This window comes from Dendropsophus ebraccatus, chromosome 6, assembly GCF_027789765.1.
Source record: "Dendropsophus ebraccatus isolate aDenEbr1 chromosome 6, aDenEbr1.pat, whole genome shotgun sequence".
NCBI classification, from domain to species: Eukaryota; Metazoa; Chordata; class Amphibia; order Anura; family Hylidae; genus Dendropsophus; species Dendropsophus ebraccatus.
In genome coordinates this window covers 10,251,372-10,267,028 of record NC_091459.1, presented here as the reverse complement: position 1 = coordinate 10,267,028, position 15,657 = coordinate 10,251,372, and the positions used below count along the sequence as shown (strand labels likewise).

At 41.6% G+C, this 15,657-nt stretch overlaps 1 protein-coding gene across 18 annotated transcripts in view; it reads right to left on the bottom strand.

The window, feature by feature from the left end:
• The window catches only part of DST (dystonin), a 398,894-nt gene that overhangs the window by 61,595 nt on the left and 321,642 nt on the right, over positions 1–15,657 (bottom strand). For all 18 annotated transcript variants that reach the window (XM_069974481.1, XM_069974486.1, XM_069974484.1 and 15 more), the window contains 8 exons: positions 14,164–14,325; positions 13,720–13,890; positions 12,467–12,633; positions 6,159–6,318; positions 4,470–4,796; positions 2,441–2,525; positions 1,426–1,667; positions 1,131–1,337 (listed from right to left, as the gene is read on the bottom strand). In XM_069974481.1, coding sequence (XP_069830582.1) covers positions 1,131–1,337; positions 1,426–1,667; positions 2,441–2,525; positions 4,470–4,796; positions 6,159–6,318; positions 12,467–12,633; positions 13,720–13,890; positions 14,164–14,325 — 1,521 coding nt within the window. The remainder of the gene's footprint in view (positions 1–1,130; positions 1,338–1,425; positions 1,668–2,440; positions 2,526–4,469; positions 4,797–6,158; positions 6,319–12,466; positions 12,634–13,719; positions 13,891–14,163; positions 14,326–15,657) is intronic.

Genomic DNA, 15,657 nt, shown 5'->3' with positions numbered 1-15,657 from the left:
AGTCTGACACCGTGCATTGGACAGTTACTGCACAGAGTCAAACTGCAGGTCACTTCCTGCAGAGCATACAGCAGCTAATAAGTACTAGAAAACTTAAGCTTTTTAAATCGAAGTAATTAACTTTTTGACACCACTTGATTTGAAAAATTATTTTTCCAGAATACCACTTTAGGCTATGTTCACACTATGAATGAGACCGGCCATTCCATGACCCGGCCGGTTCTCGGAACGGTTGGTCTCTGAAAAGATCATCCGGCTGGTACTTCAGTATCGGAGGGATGATGTTTAGCGCTGCTTAGTTCTGATGCGGGTGCATATGTGCGCTCCCGCATCAGAACTCTCCACAGCACACTATGGAGCAGGTGGCCGGAGCTGTTGGCTTCATAGTGTGCACTGACAGGGTTTTCTGCGGCCGCTATTCACTGAATAGTGGCCGCAGAAAACTGATGGGTCAGTTTTCTACGGCACCACTAGGGTTCCTGTCCTGAGTGTATACTATGTGTATACACTCCGGCGGGGATCCCTTTAGCCTGCAGCACTACGTAAGTTCCTTGGAAATCAAGGCCGTTGAAACAACGACCATGATTTCCACGGAACTTACGTAGTGTGAACATAGCCTTACCTTGTGAACTGAACACAATAAATGTCACTGTCTTCTGTGACAGTAATTATATCTAGAAATTACAAATAATTTTTACAGTTTCAATAGTTTTTATTAAAGTTTTAGGAAATTTTTAAGAACAATTTTTTGAAGCATTGTGGTTTGCAGGACTTATCTAAACCTAGGATATACTGTATGTATTAGAAAACAGGTGCCTGGCACCCTAAATCCTATTCCTGTGAAATGAACACTCTGTCGGCTCTAATGGAGAAGTTATAAATATAAGATTAGTAGAAAGCTATATAGTATTATACCATGACTGTTATCTCTCTTATCTGAGAAGGCCTACTACTTCAGGGTGCTCACAATGAAGCCAGATGGTGCTCTCAATATAAAGATTAGCTATGCCCGGCCTCGGAATATCTCGCACATTAGAATTCTTTTCAAGCTACTCTTTGTTGTCTGTGCATATCGAATCGGCAGAAACATTATTTGTTCCTGTTTGGAGAAATCAATAGTTTTTCCCTACCTGCTGGGATCGTAATCTGGCAGCATCTATCTCGTCCACCATTTGTGCTAGGGTGTCGCTTGCTGATCTGTAGCGGTCATTGTCTTCTGTCACCATCTTGTCGAGGCCTCCTCTTGCTCTCCAAGGCACTAGCTCCAGCAGTGAGCTGCTAACCTCATTCAGGGAGTCCAGCAAGGCTTTATTCGTCCTGGATTCTAATAGCAGTTCCTTAAAAAAAAAGAAAACAGAACGTCCATTGTCTTATCTTATTATGAGCTGGTTACAAGGACTGGAGATAGAATACGGCCCAATCTACCTTCTTTCTTTGCTGCACAGTATTTGTTTCCTCTGGTTTCGGCTCCTGTGTTTCGTAACTCTTCAGCTCTACTTCCACCTTGTCCAGCCACCGACCCAACTCCTCGTGAGTTGAATGAAACTTTGTGGCCAGGTTTAGGGCCTGTTCTAACACCTTAGAAACATCGGAATTTAGCTTTGTGATGTCAGAATATCTGGATTTTATTCCATCCAGTTTTTCCTGAATAATAACAACTTCATCACCTAAGGAGGGAAAAAGGAAACAAAAACAAAAGTTTTAGTACCTAACTTGGTGTACTAATATGGTAAAGCTCTTGTTTTACACAACACCATATTTACCATGATTCACTAAAGGATTATAAATGCTCTCTATGCAGTAAACCAGTGACTAAAATCAGCCTGATATACTTCACAATAATATGGGCCTATTTCTTCAGCTCAGCCCAACTATGAGTCTTATGCCTGGCACAACCCCTTTAAGGAGACTCTCTCAGTAGGATTATGGTGTCCTATCTCAGGGTAGCATAAACTAGTGACAGAGAAGCTGAACAGAATGATGTATCACTTGCATTGTTCTGTGCAGCTGATCCAAAGATGTCCTCCTGAATAACATGGACAATAAGTAGTCCTCTCCATTATGTGCATGAGCCCAGTAGTCCTGGATATTCATGAGAAGCAGAAAACTCCGCCTACCAGCTGATGATTGGCAGCTATCTATCCATGCTGTATATAGGCAGTCAACTGTCAATCAGCAGTTGGAGGGTGGGGGAGGGGTGTGGCAAGAATCCTATTCTCCTGCATATTAGGAGAACGGCTCTACAGAATTATGTAAGTAATACACCGATCTGTTCAGCATTTCTGTCACTAGTTTAAGTGAGTTCTAGGGTTCCAGTATTTTGCTGCCTGTAAAATGAGCAAGCATTTTTTTTTTCTTTATTAATCCTTCAAATAAGCCTCTTAATGTCATTAATATGCTTTTATAGCAATTATTATTTTGTTAAAACTACCCCACTTACCAGTTGTATGTTTCAAAAGCTCTAAACCATTCTGAATGGCCTGATCGACATTTTGTTTTCTCAATGAAATGTCTTCCTGAAGAAGCTAACGAAAGAAAACACAGAAAAATATTGATCAGATTTGATCAGATTTTTTGGCATAAAATAACAAATTGTAACATAATTTCATTATACAAAGAATAGCATTGTGATGGTACCTTACCAGAGCTGGCAATGTTCTGATACCTGATCTATAAATGACATTTAGAAGTGATAAAAAAAACCCTCTACCATCAATCTGTACAGCCAGTGTTTTTGTAGTCAGTAACGCTGCAACATAACAACATGCACCTATCTCCCCGGCTCCAGCGCTGGGGTCCCCTGTCCTAAGCTCCGGCTCTTGGTCCCCCTGCTGCTTCTTGGTCTGAGCAGGGACCCAGTCTGTGACGAGTCAGGCCACTCAGCCAGTCAGGGGCCATAATGGGGTCCCACCTCGGCTGCTAAGTGGCTGAGCGGGACTGATACATCACGGGTCCCTGCTCAGACCCCCAGCGCTGGAGTGGGGGAGGTAGGTGCATGTTGTTATCCTCAGCCACCTTATTCACGGCTCTTTTGAAAAAAAAGCCTGACCCCGCACTAATGTTCGTACAATATTGCTAAAAAACAGCTTGCAAACCCTGAGCTAAATCACATGCTCTGGCTCACATGTTTTTAAGCTTTCAATCAAAATCGTTATCAATAACGAAAAAACAAAAATTGCTCAACACTTTTTATTAAAGTATCATATAAGTGTTATGCGCCTGTAAATATGCCAAAAATAGTCCATAATATCCAAGGGCCTTAGCTAACTGCTTTAACCTTGAATAATCCAACTATTCTGTACCTCAGTTTATGCCAAGATAAAATTGATTATGCCCTATTCTGTGGAAAGGACATTACTTGACCAGACAGGAATACCCCTTTAGGCCATGTTCACACATGGTATCTTTACAATAAACAATGGCTGTTGTTGCAGATTGCAACAGCGGCCGCTGCTCATTGACAGCGTGGAATCTCATTAGTACGTATGGAACAACGGCCATAGTGTATACATGCTGTATATGCTATGGCTGGTGTTCTTTGCGGCTGCACAAAAGAATTGACAGGTCAATTAAGTGAACAGGCGGCCGTACAAAATAGCCCGAGTTCACGTCCCTACTTTACACTGTGCTTTATGGCTAATTGGAGCTGGGACACACCCAAATGTGACCGCTTTCCAAATTAAATAAAGTGATGTTCATCAGGCTGATACTATAGTATTGGCCGGGTGAACATCTCAGACATCAGCCGTTGTTTGACCGATGTTCATACAATGTGTGAACATGGTTCTGCAGTGAAAGCCGCTGAGATTCCCAGAACTGTCAGTTTGTATAGGTTTTAATTCATATGGATTTTTACTTGGCTACAAGTATGTAAACCCTGTCCCCTGATTGCCTGATCAAAATGCAGGGAGCCAGAGAAGAAAACCAATACAACCCAAACAAACTGACAGTACCAGGAATTGCAGCAGATTTTGCTGCTAATTTGCAGCGTGAAATCCACTGCGATTCCAGTATATGTGACCCCCCCCAAACCAATTCTTTAATGTTCACAGTAAGTATCATGAATACGATTATGTCTATTTTATAATCGCAAATCTCATGAGTTGCAAAGAACCCCGCGTCAAGCATCAGATGCAGCAAAACAATAATGGGATAATATTCTGAATAATCCTCTTACTCCAGACGATCCCAGAGCAATGTACTCCAGCAAATCATCTTTAAAGACTTTCACTAGTAAAAAATTTTAACACTCCAGAAATAACCAAGACGGAAATCCTCACTTTAAAAGTCGTCTTCAGGGAACGAATGAGACGGTATAAAAACGGTAAATCTAGGTAGTGAAACTACCAAGAGAACTGACAGTACTTCTTCCTTCTCCCAGTGGATTCATGGATTAACAAATGGTATAAAATGAAAATACATGAAGGGGAAAACGGAACAAAAAGAAACAAAAAAGAAACATAAAATACCAGCAGCTCAGTGTGTTGTCTGGTGAGTACGTCAGTACTGTGATCTTGGACACCTAGTCTGCTCAGCTTGTCGTGCACTTCGGTCAGCCAGTTCATGAGCTCCACTTCATCATCCCCAAATATCTGAGCATTGCAGTGCGCCTGATGCAGGAGTTCCCCCCTTCTGCTACTCCTCTCCTGGATCTCCATGAATCGGGTTTGGCAAATATCTAATTTTTCCTGAACCGTTTCCTTCTCTTCCCTGGAGCTTAAGGCTTTTAAAGACTGGCCAATGCTCAGAGATTGGTGCAAGATGGTGTTATGAGCTGCAATGTCTTCTTGTAATGCCTGAATGAGGGGATGAAAATGAAATAAAAAATATAGATATATAAAAAAAAAACAAAGGGAAAATGTGGCCAAAAGAAAGAATGCAAATGAGGAATGGAAAATGCAATGAGCGGGGATTGTTAGTGTAATCGGAAGGTGAGAGAGGAAAGATGCAACTTGTCAGATCAAACACAGAGTGCAGAGGTGAGACAGTCTGCGGGCGGAACCAGCAAACTCTGTTAGTGTCAGCAGAGTCAGTCATTCTTGAAGTACCAGTAAGACAGGCCGCAACGCTTTCTTATCAATCTTGTGTCCACAAATACCGTCACATGGATGTAACTACAGCTCATTGATCTGTTAGTTATCTTATCTGCTAACCACATCCGTGTTTCTGATCAAAATTGAAAAGATTGATGAATCATGGGAAGATGTAGGATTCCTTGTCTCCGGCTGACCTTGACTTTGATGGAATACATTAATCTAGTCCCTACAAACTGACAGAACATCAGAAGGAGACATCTGCCGGCTTCTTTGTGGTCACCCACCCTACGTTCTATATGACAACAGTCATGTATCTTTAACAAGCACCTAAAGCATTAATAACAATAGGGGGTATGCCCACTAAACAACCCCCAAACTACTCATAAGGGGTGAAGTAAAGTACATGCCTCAAAGGTGCATTCTACTCAAACATAACTTTTGATATGTTGCTGCCCATTGTGAGAGTAACAATTCCTTCCATATTTATTATACTAGTCTCCTTCCCCCTGTTCTCAGCCTCTCCTGAAAACACAAAAACCTGCGTGCAAGCTTTTCTCTCTGTCTCCCCCTCCCCCCTCTGATGTAAACAAGTTCCTGGCTGGCTGTATTTGCAACATTGTAGCTTCTTTGTAATGCTGCGAGGGTTAATCACAGTGAGTTCAGCAGCAACTTAACATCACAATAACCCTCCCAGCAAAAGCTACAATGTTGCAGATAAAGCCTGCCAGCAGTCTCAGAAGGAAGGGGGGAGAAAGAGAGAGAGAGAGAAGTAGACACACAGGTTTTGTGTCTTCAGCAGAAAGCAGCAGCTGAAAACTGGGGTAAGGAGACTAAATAATAATAAGTACGGAAGGAATGGTTAGTCTCACCAAGGGCAGCAACATATCAAAAGTTATGTTTAATTGGAATACCCCTTTAAATAAAACAGCAGGCATCTTTTATAGGCCTGAATAAAAAAAATCATGTGAATGGCTCCATGTGAATTGTGGGCAATAACTGTACTTGCTACTAAGCCAAACACCTGTCAGCACCGGCACTTATACTGTGGTACGTGGTACTTCAAAAATGGCCGAGAGAAGGCAGCAGAGGTGTATATTCAGCTTGGTATAATATAGGTCTTACCTTGTGCTGGGCAATCTGCTCCAGGAGTTTCGGGGTCTGTGTCCCTATGGGCTCAGAGTTGGCCAGCCTCTTCTCTGTGTTACTGAGCCAGTCGGACAGAGGTTCCAATGTGTCGTGGAACTGTTTGGCTACAACTAATATACCGTCCAGCTGGCGATTTCTGAAACATGTAAAAGCCAGGTTATTAGTATTAGTCTGTGTACTATTCTGATTGTCACTGTTTATTCATTGGGGATAAATTTAACAATCCAAATGTGACAATTCTGGCTGGAAAATTCACAACAAAACTGCTGCACTTGTCAGATACCACATTTAAGGCTATGTTCACACTATGGATTATTTTTTTTTAAAGAACAGCCGTTACTTGCAATAAAAACAGGGTTCGTTCTTTTCCGCCTGGGCAGCACTGAATAGAAATCAATGCAATTTCACCTGTTCCTTGAGACAACGGCTGCTGCTCTGTACAGTTCCTGATATGGACAGAGGTGGCAGCAGAGAGCATTGTGTCAGACTGGAAAGAATACACTACTTCCAGCAGGACAGGCAGCAGCTGATAAGTAAGGGAAGACTTGAGATTTTTTAAATAGAAGTAAATTACAAATCTATATAACTTTCTGAAACCAGTTGATTTGAAAGAAAAAGTTTTCCGCTGGATAACCCCTTTAATTGGATTGCAGGTTCACTCAATTGTGTCCGCAATCCAAATAAAATCCTGCAAAGGATTTGGTAATATCGGCCACAGGAACATGTCAAACAGCAGCCGTTATTTGACACAGCAAACAACGTCCATATCAAGCAACGCCAGCTGTTTGTACAGTGTGTGAGCATAGCCTTTTTATGCATTTTAGACACTATTTGAGTCTCACTAGATGGTAAATGAGTCCTAAAATATACAGTACCAGATTCATTCATCTGCCTCTGCTCTTGCTGTGAGGTCGGACAATGTTATGCACTACAAATAAATATACAAAATACAAAGCTATCATACAGAGTCCCAGAGAATAGGGTAGGTTTTAATAAGTGATTACTCTTCTGCCATATGTCCCAGGCACGGCTTAAAAGCTCTGTCCCTTTAATAATAAAGGAAACCAGGTCTGGGCCAATTGCCTGTATTGTATACCTGCAGCTATCACTTACATACAATGTCGGGTGTAGTCTCTATCACTTACATACAATGTTGGGTGTAGTCGCTATCACTTACATACAATGTCGGGAGTTGTCTAGTGCAGCCGCTATCACCGGAAATCATCACATTTCATTGTCAATAATAACAATGGTAAAAGCGAGAGTTATCTCAAGGATCACTAAGCTGTGTCACTCCAAGAGGTGGACGGGACATGGGAAAACAGAAACCACTGCGCCCGTCATGGCTGGACTCTTTAATGAGAGCAGAAAGCCAGGGGAGACACATTACTAGGGCGGCAGCAGCAGTGAGAACACTATGGAGGCTGGTAGAGGATCCGGGATTGGGAATAGTGGCACACAGTATGGGGGGGGTTACAATGTTTGGACACCCTTATATTAGTAGAAAATCCCATTTTTGGCTATCTTCACACAGTATTTTTGCTCAATATTTTTGCTCTACCAAAACCAGGAGTGGATTGAAAACACAGAAAGGCTATGTTCACACACTGTTAAAATTGAGGGGATGGCTGCCATTTAATTGCAAATAATCACCATTATTTTAAAACAATGGACGTTGCTTTGAAATAATGTCCGTTATTTGTTGTTAAATGGCGGCCCTCCCTTCAATTTCAACAGTGTGTGAGCATAGCCTTTCTGTGTTTTTAATCCACTCCTGGTTTTGGTAGCAAAATACTGAGCAAAAATACTGTGTTGTGATTATAGCCTTAGGGTAGCTTCACACACACCGTATCGTAGCAGATTTGATGGTGCGGATCCGCAGCAGATTTGATCTGAATAACTGAACACAGCATTAAATTTGCACCATCAGATCTGCTGCAGATCCTGTACGTGTGAACGCACCCTTAGGGTAGCTTTACATGTACAGGATCCGCAGCAGATTTGATGGTTTGTTCAGTTATTTATATCTAATTTGTTGTGGATCCGAACCATCAAATCTGCTGCAATAAGGTACATGGGAACCTACCGTCAAAGGGGAATTTTTAAGGAACAAAAGCTGTCATCAGTGGAATAATCCTTCGTGACAATTCAGGCCCACCTTTTTTTTTTTTTTTTTTTTTAAAGGGAAACTGAATAACTAGAATCAGGGAAGACGTCAGCTGTGAGTCGTTATTTAAATGATCAATTTTGACAGTGCCTGATCAGTAATGGGTATGATGGTGCCTGGTACAACACCTGTGCAGGACTGGTATTTTAACACTATGTGGTAATATTATTCATTGTCATTCATTGGCAGTTTGGCAGTAATCTTTTATTTTTTTTTTGTATAGTGGTTTTAATTATTATTATTATTATTATTATTATTATTAATGATATTATTATTAATGATATTATTATTATTATTATTATTATTATTATTATTATTATTATTATTAATGATATTATTATTATTATTATTATTATTATTAATAATAATAATAATAATAATTAATGTTTTTGCATAGTGGTTTTAATAATTATTTTTTTGTATAGTGGTAATAATAATAATAATAATAATAAGAAGAAGAAGAAGAAGAAGAAGAATGATAATAAATTATTATTATCTTTTTTGTACAGTGGTTTTAATAACAAAATGGAGGTAATAGTGGAATGGAGATACCATCTGGTTACTCAAATATTGTTTGGTCCTTGTATAGTGCGGTTATTTGCTAATTGTATAACTGTTTTTTATAGGTATCTTTTGCATAACGTCGTCCCCTTATATTTGAATCCAGAACCACATGCATTTCTGTGTGATGCTCTGAAATTCACCTTTTTCTATAATCCGCTCACATAGTTAGAATTCCTTCACCAAACCACAGGCTCCCGACCTCAGCAGAAAGCGGTGATGGCGTGCGTTATGTCCGAGCACAAATAACATGGCTGTGCGGTAATTACATTGAGTGAATCTGATGACCTCACCGGAGCGAAGAGAGAAACCAGAGCCGCAAGATGCAATTACCGTGTTATATAAACAGCCTGGGTGGGTGCAGAGGAGTATTACAGGAGAAAGCGCATGTATGCCGGCCCTTACAAACGTGCTGCCTGCTGTTTCCCTGGTCTTTTGGCTCACGATAGAACAATATGAAGATTTCTTTTGTGTAAAAGGGCAGCAGAAGTTCACAGACTCTAATGCGCCGATATGAAAGTGGAATTACCGCGAATTATATCTAAATTAGTTGGGCTTTACTAAATGTTCGGCATGGATCGCCCTGAAAGATTTAATATAAGAAATATGTGCAGTGTTTGCATCTATGTCAGTCATCGCCGGGTCACTAAGTTACTTCAAGGAGAGAGCAAAACTTTCCATCTATCTCAGCTTTCCAAGGACAGATACGACCATATTTTTTTTTTCATTAACATTTTATTTTCTCTTTTCCACCATTTCCATCATTATCAATACATAACACTGTTTTCAATATATAAATATACCATGTTCCATATTACAATCTTACAATGTTACATCCCCTTTTTCCCTTAAAGGGGTTGTCCAGCGAAAATCTTTTTCTTTCAAATCAACTAGTGTCAGAAAGTTATATGGATTTGTTATTTACTTCTATTAAAAAATCTCAAGTCTTCCTATACTTATTAGCTGCTGTATGTCCTGCAGGAAATGTTGTTTTATTTGCAGTCTGACACACTGCTCTCTGCTGACATCTCTGGCCGAGACAGGAACTTTGTCTTGGTTTTCTATAAATCCCCATATAAAACCTCTCCTGCTCTGGACAGTTCCTGTCTCGGCCAGAGATGTCAGCAGAGAGCACTGTGGGAGACTGAAAATAAAACAACATTTCCTGCAGGGCATACAGCAGCTGATAAGTATGGAAAGACTTGATATTTTTAAATACAAATAAATTAAAAATCTATATAACTTTCTGACACAAGCTGATTTGAAGGAAGATTTTCACTGGATAAAAGATGAACTATATATCAGCCAAGGGGATGCTAATAAACAGGCTAACCTTTATATAGGTGCCATTTGCAGGATAAAACCAATAAGCAGATTTGCTATGGATAAGGCCGTTCTTTCTTCATGCTGGATGACTATCTTTTCTGAGAACTGATAAGATGATTACTAGGATATATATGCTCAACCAAGCATCTCCCCATCCACATATATACTGAAATAGTCACACAGCAATGTTAATATCTACAGCGAGGGATAAGCACTGAGGAAGCAGACACCAGATGGGTTTAATCTACCGCCTAATCCTTTAGGTCTGTTAAAAAAAAAAAAAATCGTCCCTCGATGCTTATGTTTTATGCTTTTACATTAATGTCCCATTAACATGACACAGGCGGCATTACCATGTATACAGCAGAATAACCAGATTATAGAGCTCTGGGTACAACTATCAGGAATAAGCTATTGCGTCTTTTCATCTCAGACCTGTGTACTTCTGCCAAAAGAACATTAGTCAAGGAAACGATATTACCCTATCCGAATGCAAGGACAATGACAGCGAGTATGTGCAAGAGGTGCGGAATCCTCTCTATGGCTGGGGCACACTAGCCCAGGGGTAGGGAACCATGGCTCTCCAGCTGTTGCAAAACTAAAGCTAAAGCTTTGGCTGTCCAGGCAGATGGGAGTTGTAGTTTTGCAATAGCTGGAGAGTCAAGGTTCCCTACCCCTGCGTCGACCATTGGAACAGGTTGGCCTAAAGGTCTAGGCCCCTCCCCCTCTAGGTTGGCCCATACCAATGGGCGTCGAGGGTGCGGGGCCTATGTGTGATGATTTCACGGAGGGGCGGGGTCAATGGTGGTGTTGTGGACGGGGCTAAGTGGCACTGTTGCTGTAAAGCCCTGCCCACTTAGCAAAATCTGCAGTTAATAAAAGATCACTTTTTACTTGAACAAGCACCATGGCGTATAATATAAAATAAGGTATAAAAAACTGCTAAATTTACCCATTAAACCTGTGTAGAGAAGTTAGAATGCAAAAAGGGGGGGACAGTGTCACTTTAAAGCACTATGTGCCTCTCCACTCGGCAAACCCACTTTGTAACTTTTTGATTTTTTTTTTCTTTTTTTTTTTTTAAACTTGCTTTACTGCCGCCTGTCGCCATAGCACAGCAAGTCCACAGCAAGTGGTGATTACAATCCCTGCTCATTCTGCTACTGGTTCTAGCAGAGCGAGCGGTGATAGCAATACACACTCTCTGTAGAGAGGCTGCCTCTCTGTGGTATGGCGAAGGGCGGCCTCCTCACTGGATACTGTGTATAATAATATACAGTACATGGGGGGGACATGACCCTACTCTGTATAGCACTTTGTGCAGCGCTTAAGCAGGGCAGGGGATAGAGAATTGCAACTTACACTACCCTGCAGTTCCTAAAACAAACTGGAGACAGCAGAGGGGCCTGTGTCGCCCCTAACTGCTGCCTCTCAGTGGAAGTGGCTTTGCAAATAAAGAAAAGTAATATCCCTTTATTAAAGCAATGCATTAGCAAAAAAAAAAAAAAAAAAACCTTTAAAAGGGAACCAATCAGCCCAATTGGGCTCATATGGTTCCCTGCATCACCATATAAAGCCCCTGTGCGGCTGCAGCAGCTTTATAGCTTTATATAAGAAAAAAAAAGTTTCTTTTCCCGGGCACGTGGCAGGCAGAGGCGGGCAGATAGTCATCTGGGCAGCTCCCCACCTGTGTCTAGTCACTACTCTCAGTAACAGGCCTCTCTGCCTGTCAATCATCCCCGCCAAGCACGCTGACAGGCAGAGAGCGGTGACTTCATAACGCCGCCGGACGCACTGGCATACTGGTACGTCAGGGGTCCTTAAGTGACAGGCTCCCATTTCTAAGATTAGAAAGAAAAACGGGGTCTGCTGTTTCTCAGGAACCAGCATTACTGATCCATCTGGGGGCTATGTTCACACTACGTATATTTCAGTCAGTATTGTGGTCCTCATATTGCAACCAAAACCAGGAGTGGATTAAAAACACAGAAAGGATCTTTTCACACAATGATGAAATTGAGTGGATGGCCACCATATAACAGTAAATAACTGCCATTAAATGGAGGCCATCCACTCAATTTCAGCATTGTGTGAACAGATCCTTTCTGTGTTTTTAATCCACTCCTGGTTTTGGTTGCAATATGAGGACCACAATACTGACTGAAATATACATAGTGTGAACATAGCCTTAAACGGTTTAGTTACAAAACGTATCAAACGCTTCTCCTACCGTGTTTCAGCTTTCTTCAGCAGCTCGTCCCATCTGCGTTCTAACGCACTAAGTTGTTTTAACATTTTATCCTTATCGGCATGGTCAGCACTTCCAGCAATCTTTTCGCCCTCTCGTTTAATGACATCGATGGTGGGTTTACGGTCATCCAGTAATCTCTGCAGGAGCTGATGGAAAAAGAAAAAAATAAAATGATATAAAAAGTTACTCTATAGTTCTGTACACAAGATGCAGAATGTATTATACAGAACTGTAAACCAGAATGGTTCAGGGGTGCAGGATGTAAGACTGGAGTACAAATCCCCCCCCCCTCCCCATGTGTTTCCCTATACTTTGCATAGTAATTTCAAACACACCGAGATGGAAAGCAACTCTTCTAGTTTTATGTGTAATAGTAGTATGTGTAATAGTGAAAAGATCTATGCTTTTATGCTGGTCTATCTAATTAAAAAAACAAACTTAAAAAGTTCTCCCTTTTCTTAAAATCTACCTCCCACGAAAATAAACTTTTCACATATCAATTATATAAGTTTATATCGGTCCAGGCCGAGGGTTCAGACCCTGACCGATCAGAGGAATGAGTGGGGAGAGGCTGCGCTGATGCATGATCCTCTCTGTGATCCGCTCTGTGTTAGTATGAGGAGACAGGCCCCATGGGCGTCCATTATGTATCCTTATCCTCAAGTGACACAGAGCCAGGAAGGAGAGGACTGCGTTGAGAGCAACTTCTCCCGTCTGGTTCTCCCGATCAGTCATGGTCTGAACATCCTCAGACAGATCAAAACTTACCAAAACTCACCTTACCACGTTCCCTGGTGTCCTTGGGCCTTTTCTGTTGTCCACGGAGGACTTCACTGGTGTCTGCAGATCTGCCTTTTGTTCTGGTCTCTGCACTGACAGGCTGTGACAGGCTGCGGCCAGTAATTGGCTGAGCGTCCGGCTGCCTGTCAGCTCAGAGACCGGAGTAGAAGGCAGATCTGCAGACACCAGGGAAGGCCTCAGAGGATACCAGGGAACACGGTAAGGTAAGTAAATACTTTACTATTTTACACTAAAGACAAGGGCTGCATGGACATCACATTTCTAAAGAGGTCTGTGAAGCCCTAGCTGCCCAATAGTCGACCTGTGTAATTGCTTGATCGAAACAAGCGCCGTTCTAGCTTGTTTACACTTTATGATCGGGCCGTGTAATAGGACCCTTAGCTGGATAAGAATGCATAAATGTGATATACATATAAGAATCAGCAACAAACCTTTTGCTCCTGGATTTGGGCCTTCACCACTTTAAACTCAGCAGAGGGTGATTTCTGGTTGGCCACAAGCTCTTCTGTGTCTGTGAGCCAGCTCATAATGGACTCCAGAGCATCCTGAAACCTGCCGCAATGGAGAAGTGCTTCCTGAAGCTGAGCAGCGCGCTGGGCAACCTGAAAATACAGACCTTGTCTTTACTCACATATCTGACCAATCTGAGACTATCAATGATATACCATCTAAATGTAAGGGCTGTTTATAGCAAAGGAGATACAATATGATTTAGTAGATGTATTACTTTTTGTATTGTGCCATGGAAAATTCTCAAGGTGTCTTGACAAAGAGCGAAGAACATTGAAAGAAGAGAATTAGATCTGCCTAAAATGTGCCCAGACGTGAGCGCGCGGCACAGCCATAAGTCACAATAAAACACTTGGAGGAGGCACCTTTTTATTCAGAGTATTCCACCGGGTGTTCACATCCTCCAGATCATGTTCCAGGCTCTGGGTGCTGGTGTTTTTAGCCGCACTTTGGACAAGTCCTTGACCTAACCAGTTGACCTCCTGCAGGCGAGCTTGAAGAGGTTCGATTTCTTCCTTTTGGAAAGTCTGTAAGACACAAAGAAATTAATAAAGATTCTGTAAGTGAAAGCCATGGTTTGTAATGATGAATAACAGCTGTGATTTAGACATACGGACTATATAAAAGGGTCGCCGAGAATCCTTGTTAGTTAGGATTTTGGTGCACAGTGTTATGTTGGGATGAGAAGTTGCATAGAGTTGTAGATGGGCTCATGTACACCAACACTGAACCTGCCTGTAGTGCACCGGAGTGTATACACATAGTACGCGCCGCAAACAACTGACATTGTCAGTGCACACTGTGGAGCTCCATAGTATGCAGTGGGGAGTTCTGATGCGGTCGCACACGAATGCGCCCGCATCAGAACTCTGCGGCGATAGAGATCATACGGCCAGCACTGCAGTACCAGACGGGATGATCTTTTCTGAGACCGGCCGTTCCGTGACCCTGCTGGGTCACGGAACGGTCGGTCTAATACTGTGTGTGAACATAGCCTTACAGTGACATGTGACACCAGTAGATAGATGACACAACAGCAGCTCCCTGTGGAATGACCTTTTCAAAGGTCATAGCGCGTGCTCAATGATGTTCAACATTCCTCTCAAGGGGACAGACTCTGTCTATTGTTGTCTATGCCCATGAGTCTTGTTGTAAAACATGTCACTAAATGATGCTAAAAACAGCTCGGGCAATATGGTTGCCCCCATAACAATGTACAGAACATGAAATAAAAAAATAAAAATCTGAAAATTGGAACAGATTAGAATAAAAGAACAATATTTAATATCTTAATTAAATCAGTAAAAGAAAATTTAGGTGACACATTCCCTTTAAGCTACTGTAGCTTGATAATGTTAAAAATCCTGCTATTTATACAAAGCATCACAGTGTAGTCCCGGCCTAATAGGTAAACTGTGAGTAGACAAAATGTGTGGAAAACATCAAAAAGAACAAAATATAAAATAAAAAAAAGAACAGAATTTTTTTTAAAAAAAATTTAAACAAGCAAGTGACTTCTCCCATAACCATGCATCTCCCACTTTCTCAGAAGTTTGGGTCACATGAAAGCAATCAGATTTGTCCGGGTTATAACCCCAGTTGCCCTGACATAAGAAACATTAATATTTGCCCCTCGTAATCAGGAGGGAAGAGGCGAGTTCTTGTAATATATCTGACTGCTTTGTCCTCGGGCTCATAAGTGATGCAGGCTTAGCGAGCCCCCTGGCAAATTACAAGCGTTCCATATCTACCAGCTGCTTCTGAGCTGAAGTATTTAATAAGCTATTGTTATAGGTTGTAGACTATTGTTATCGGTGGGATTGGGCTAAATCACGTCTTTCTTTCAAGCTGTGGAAAGG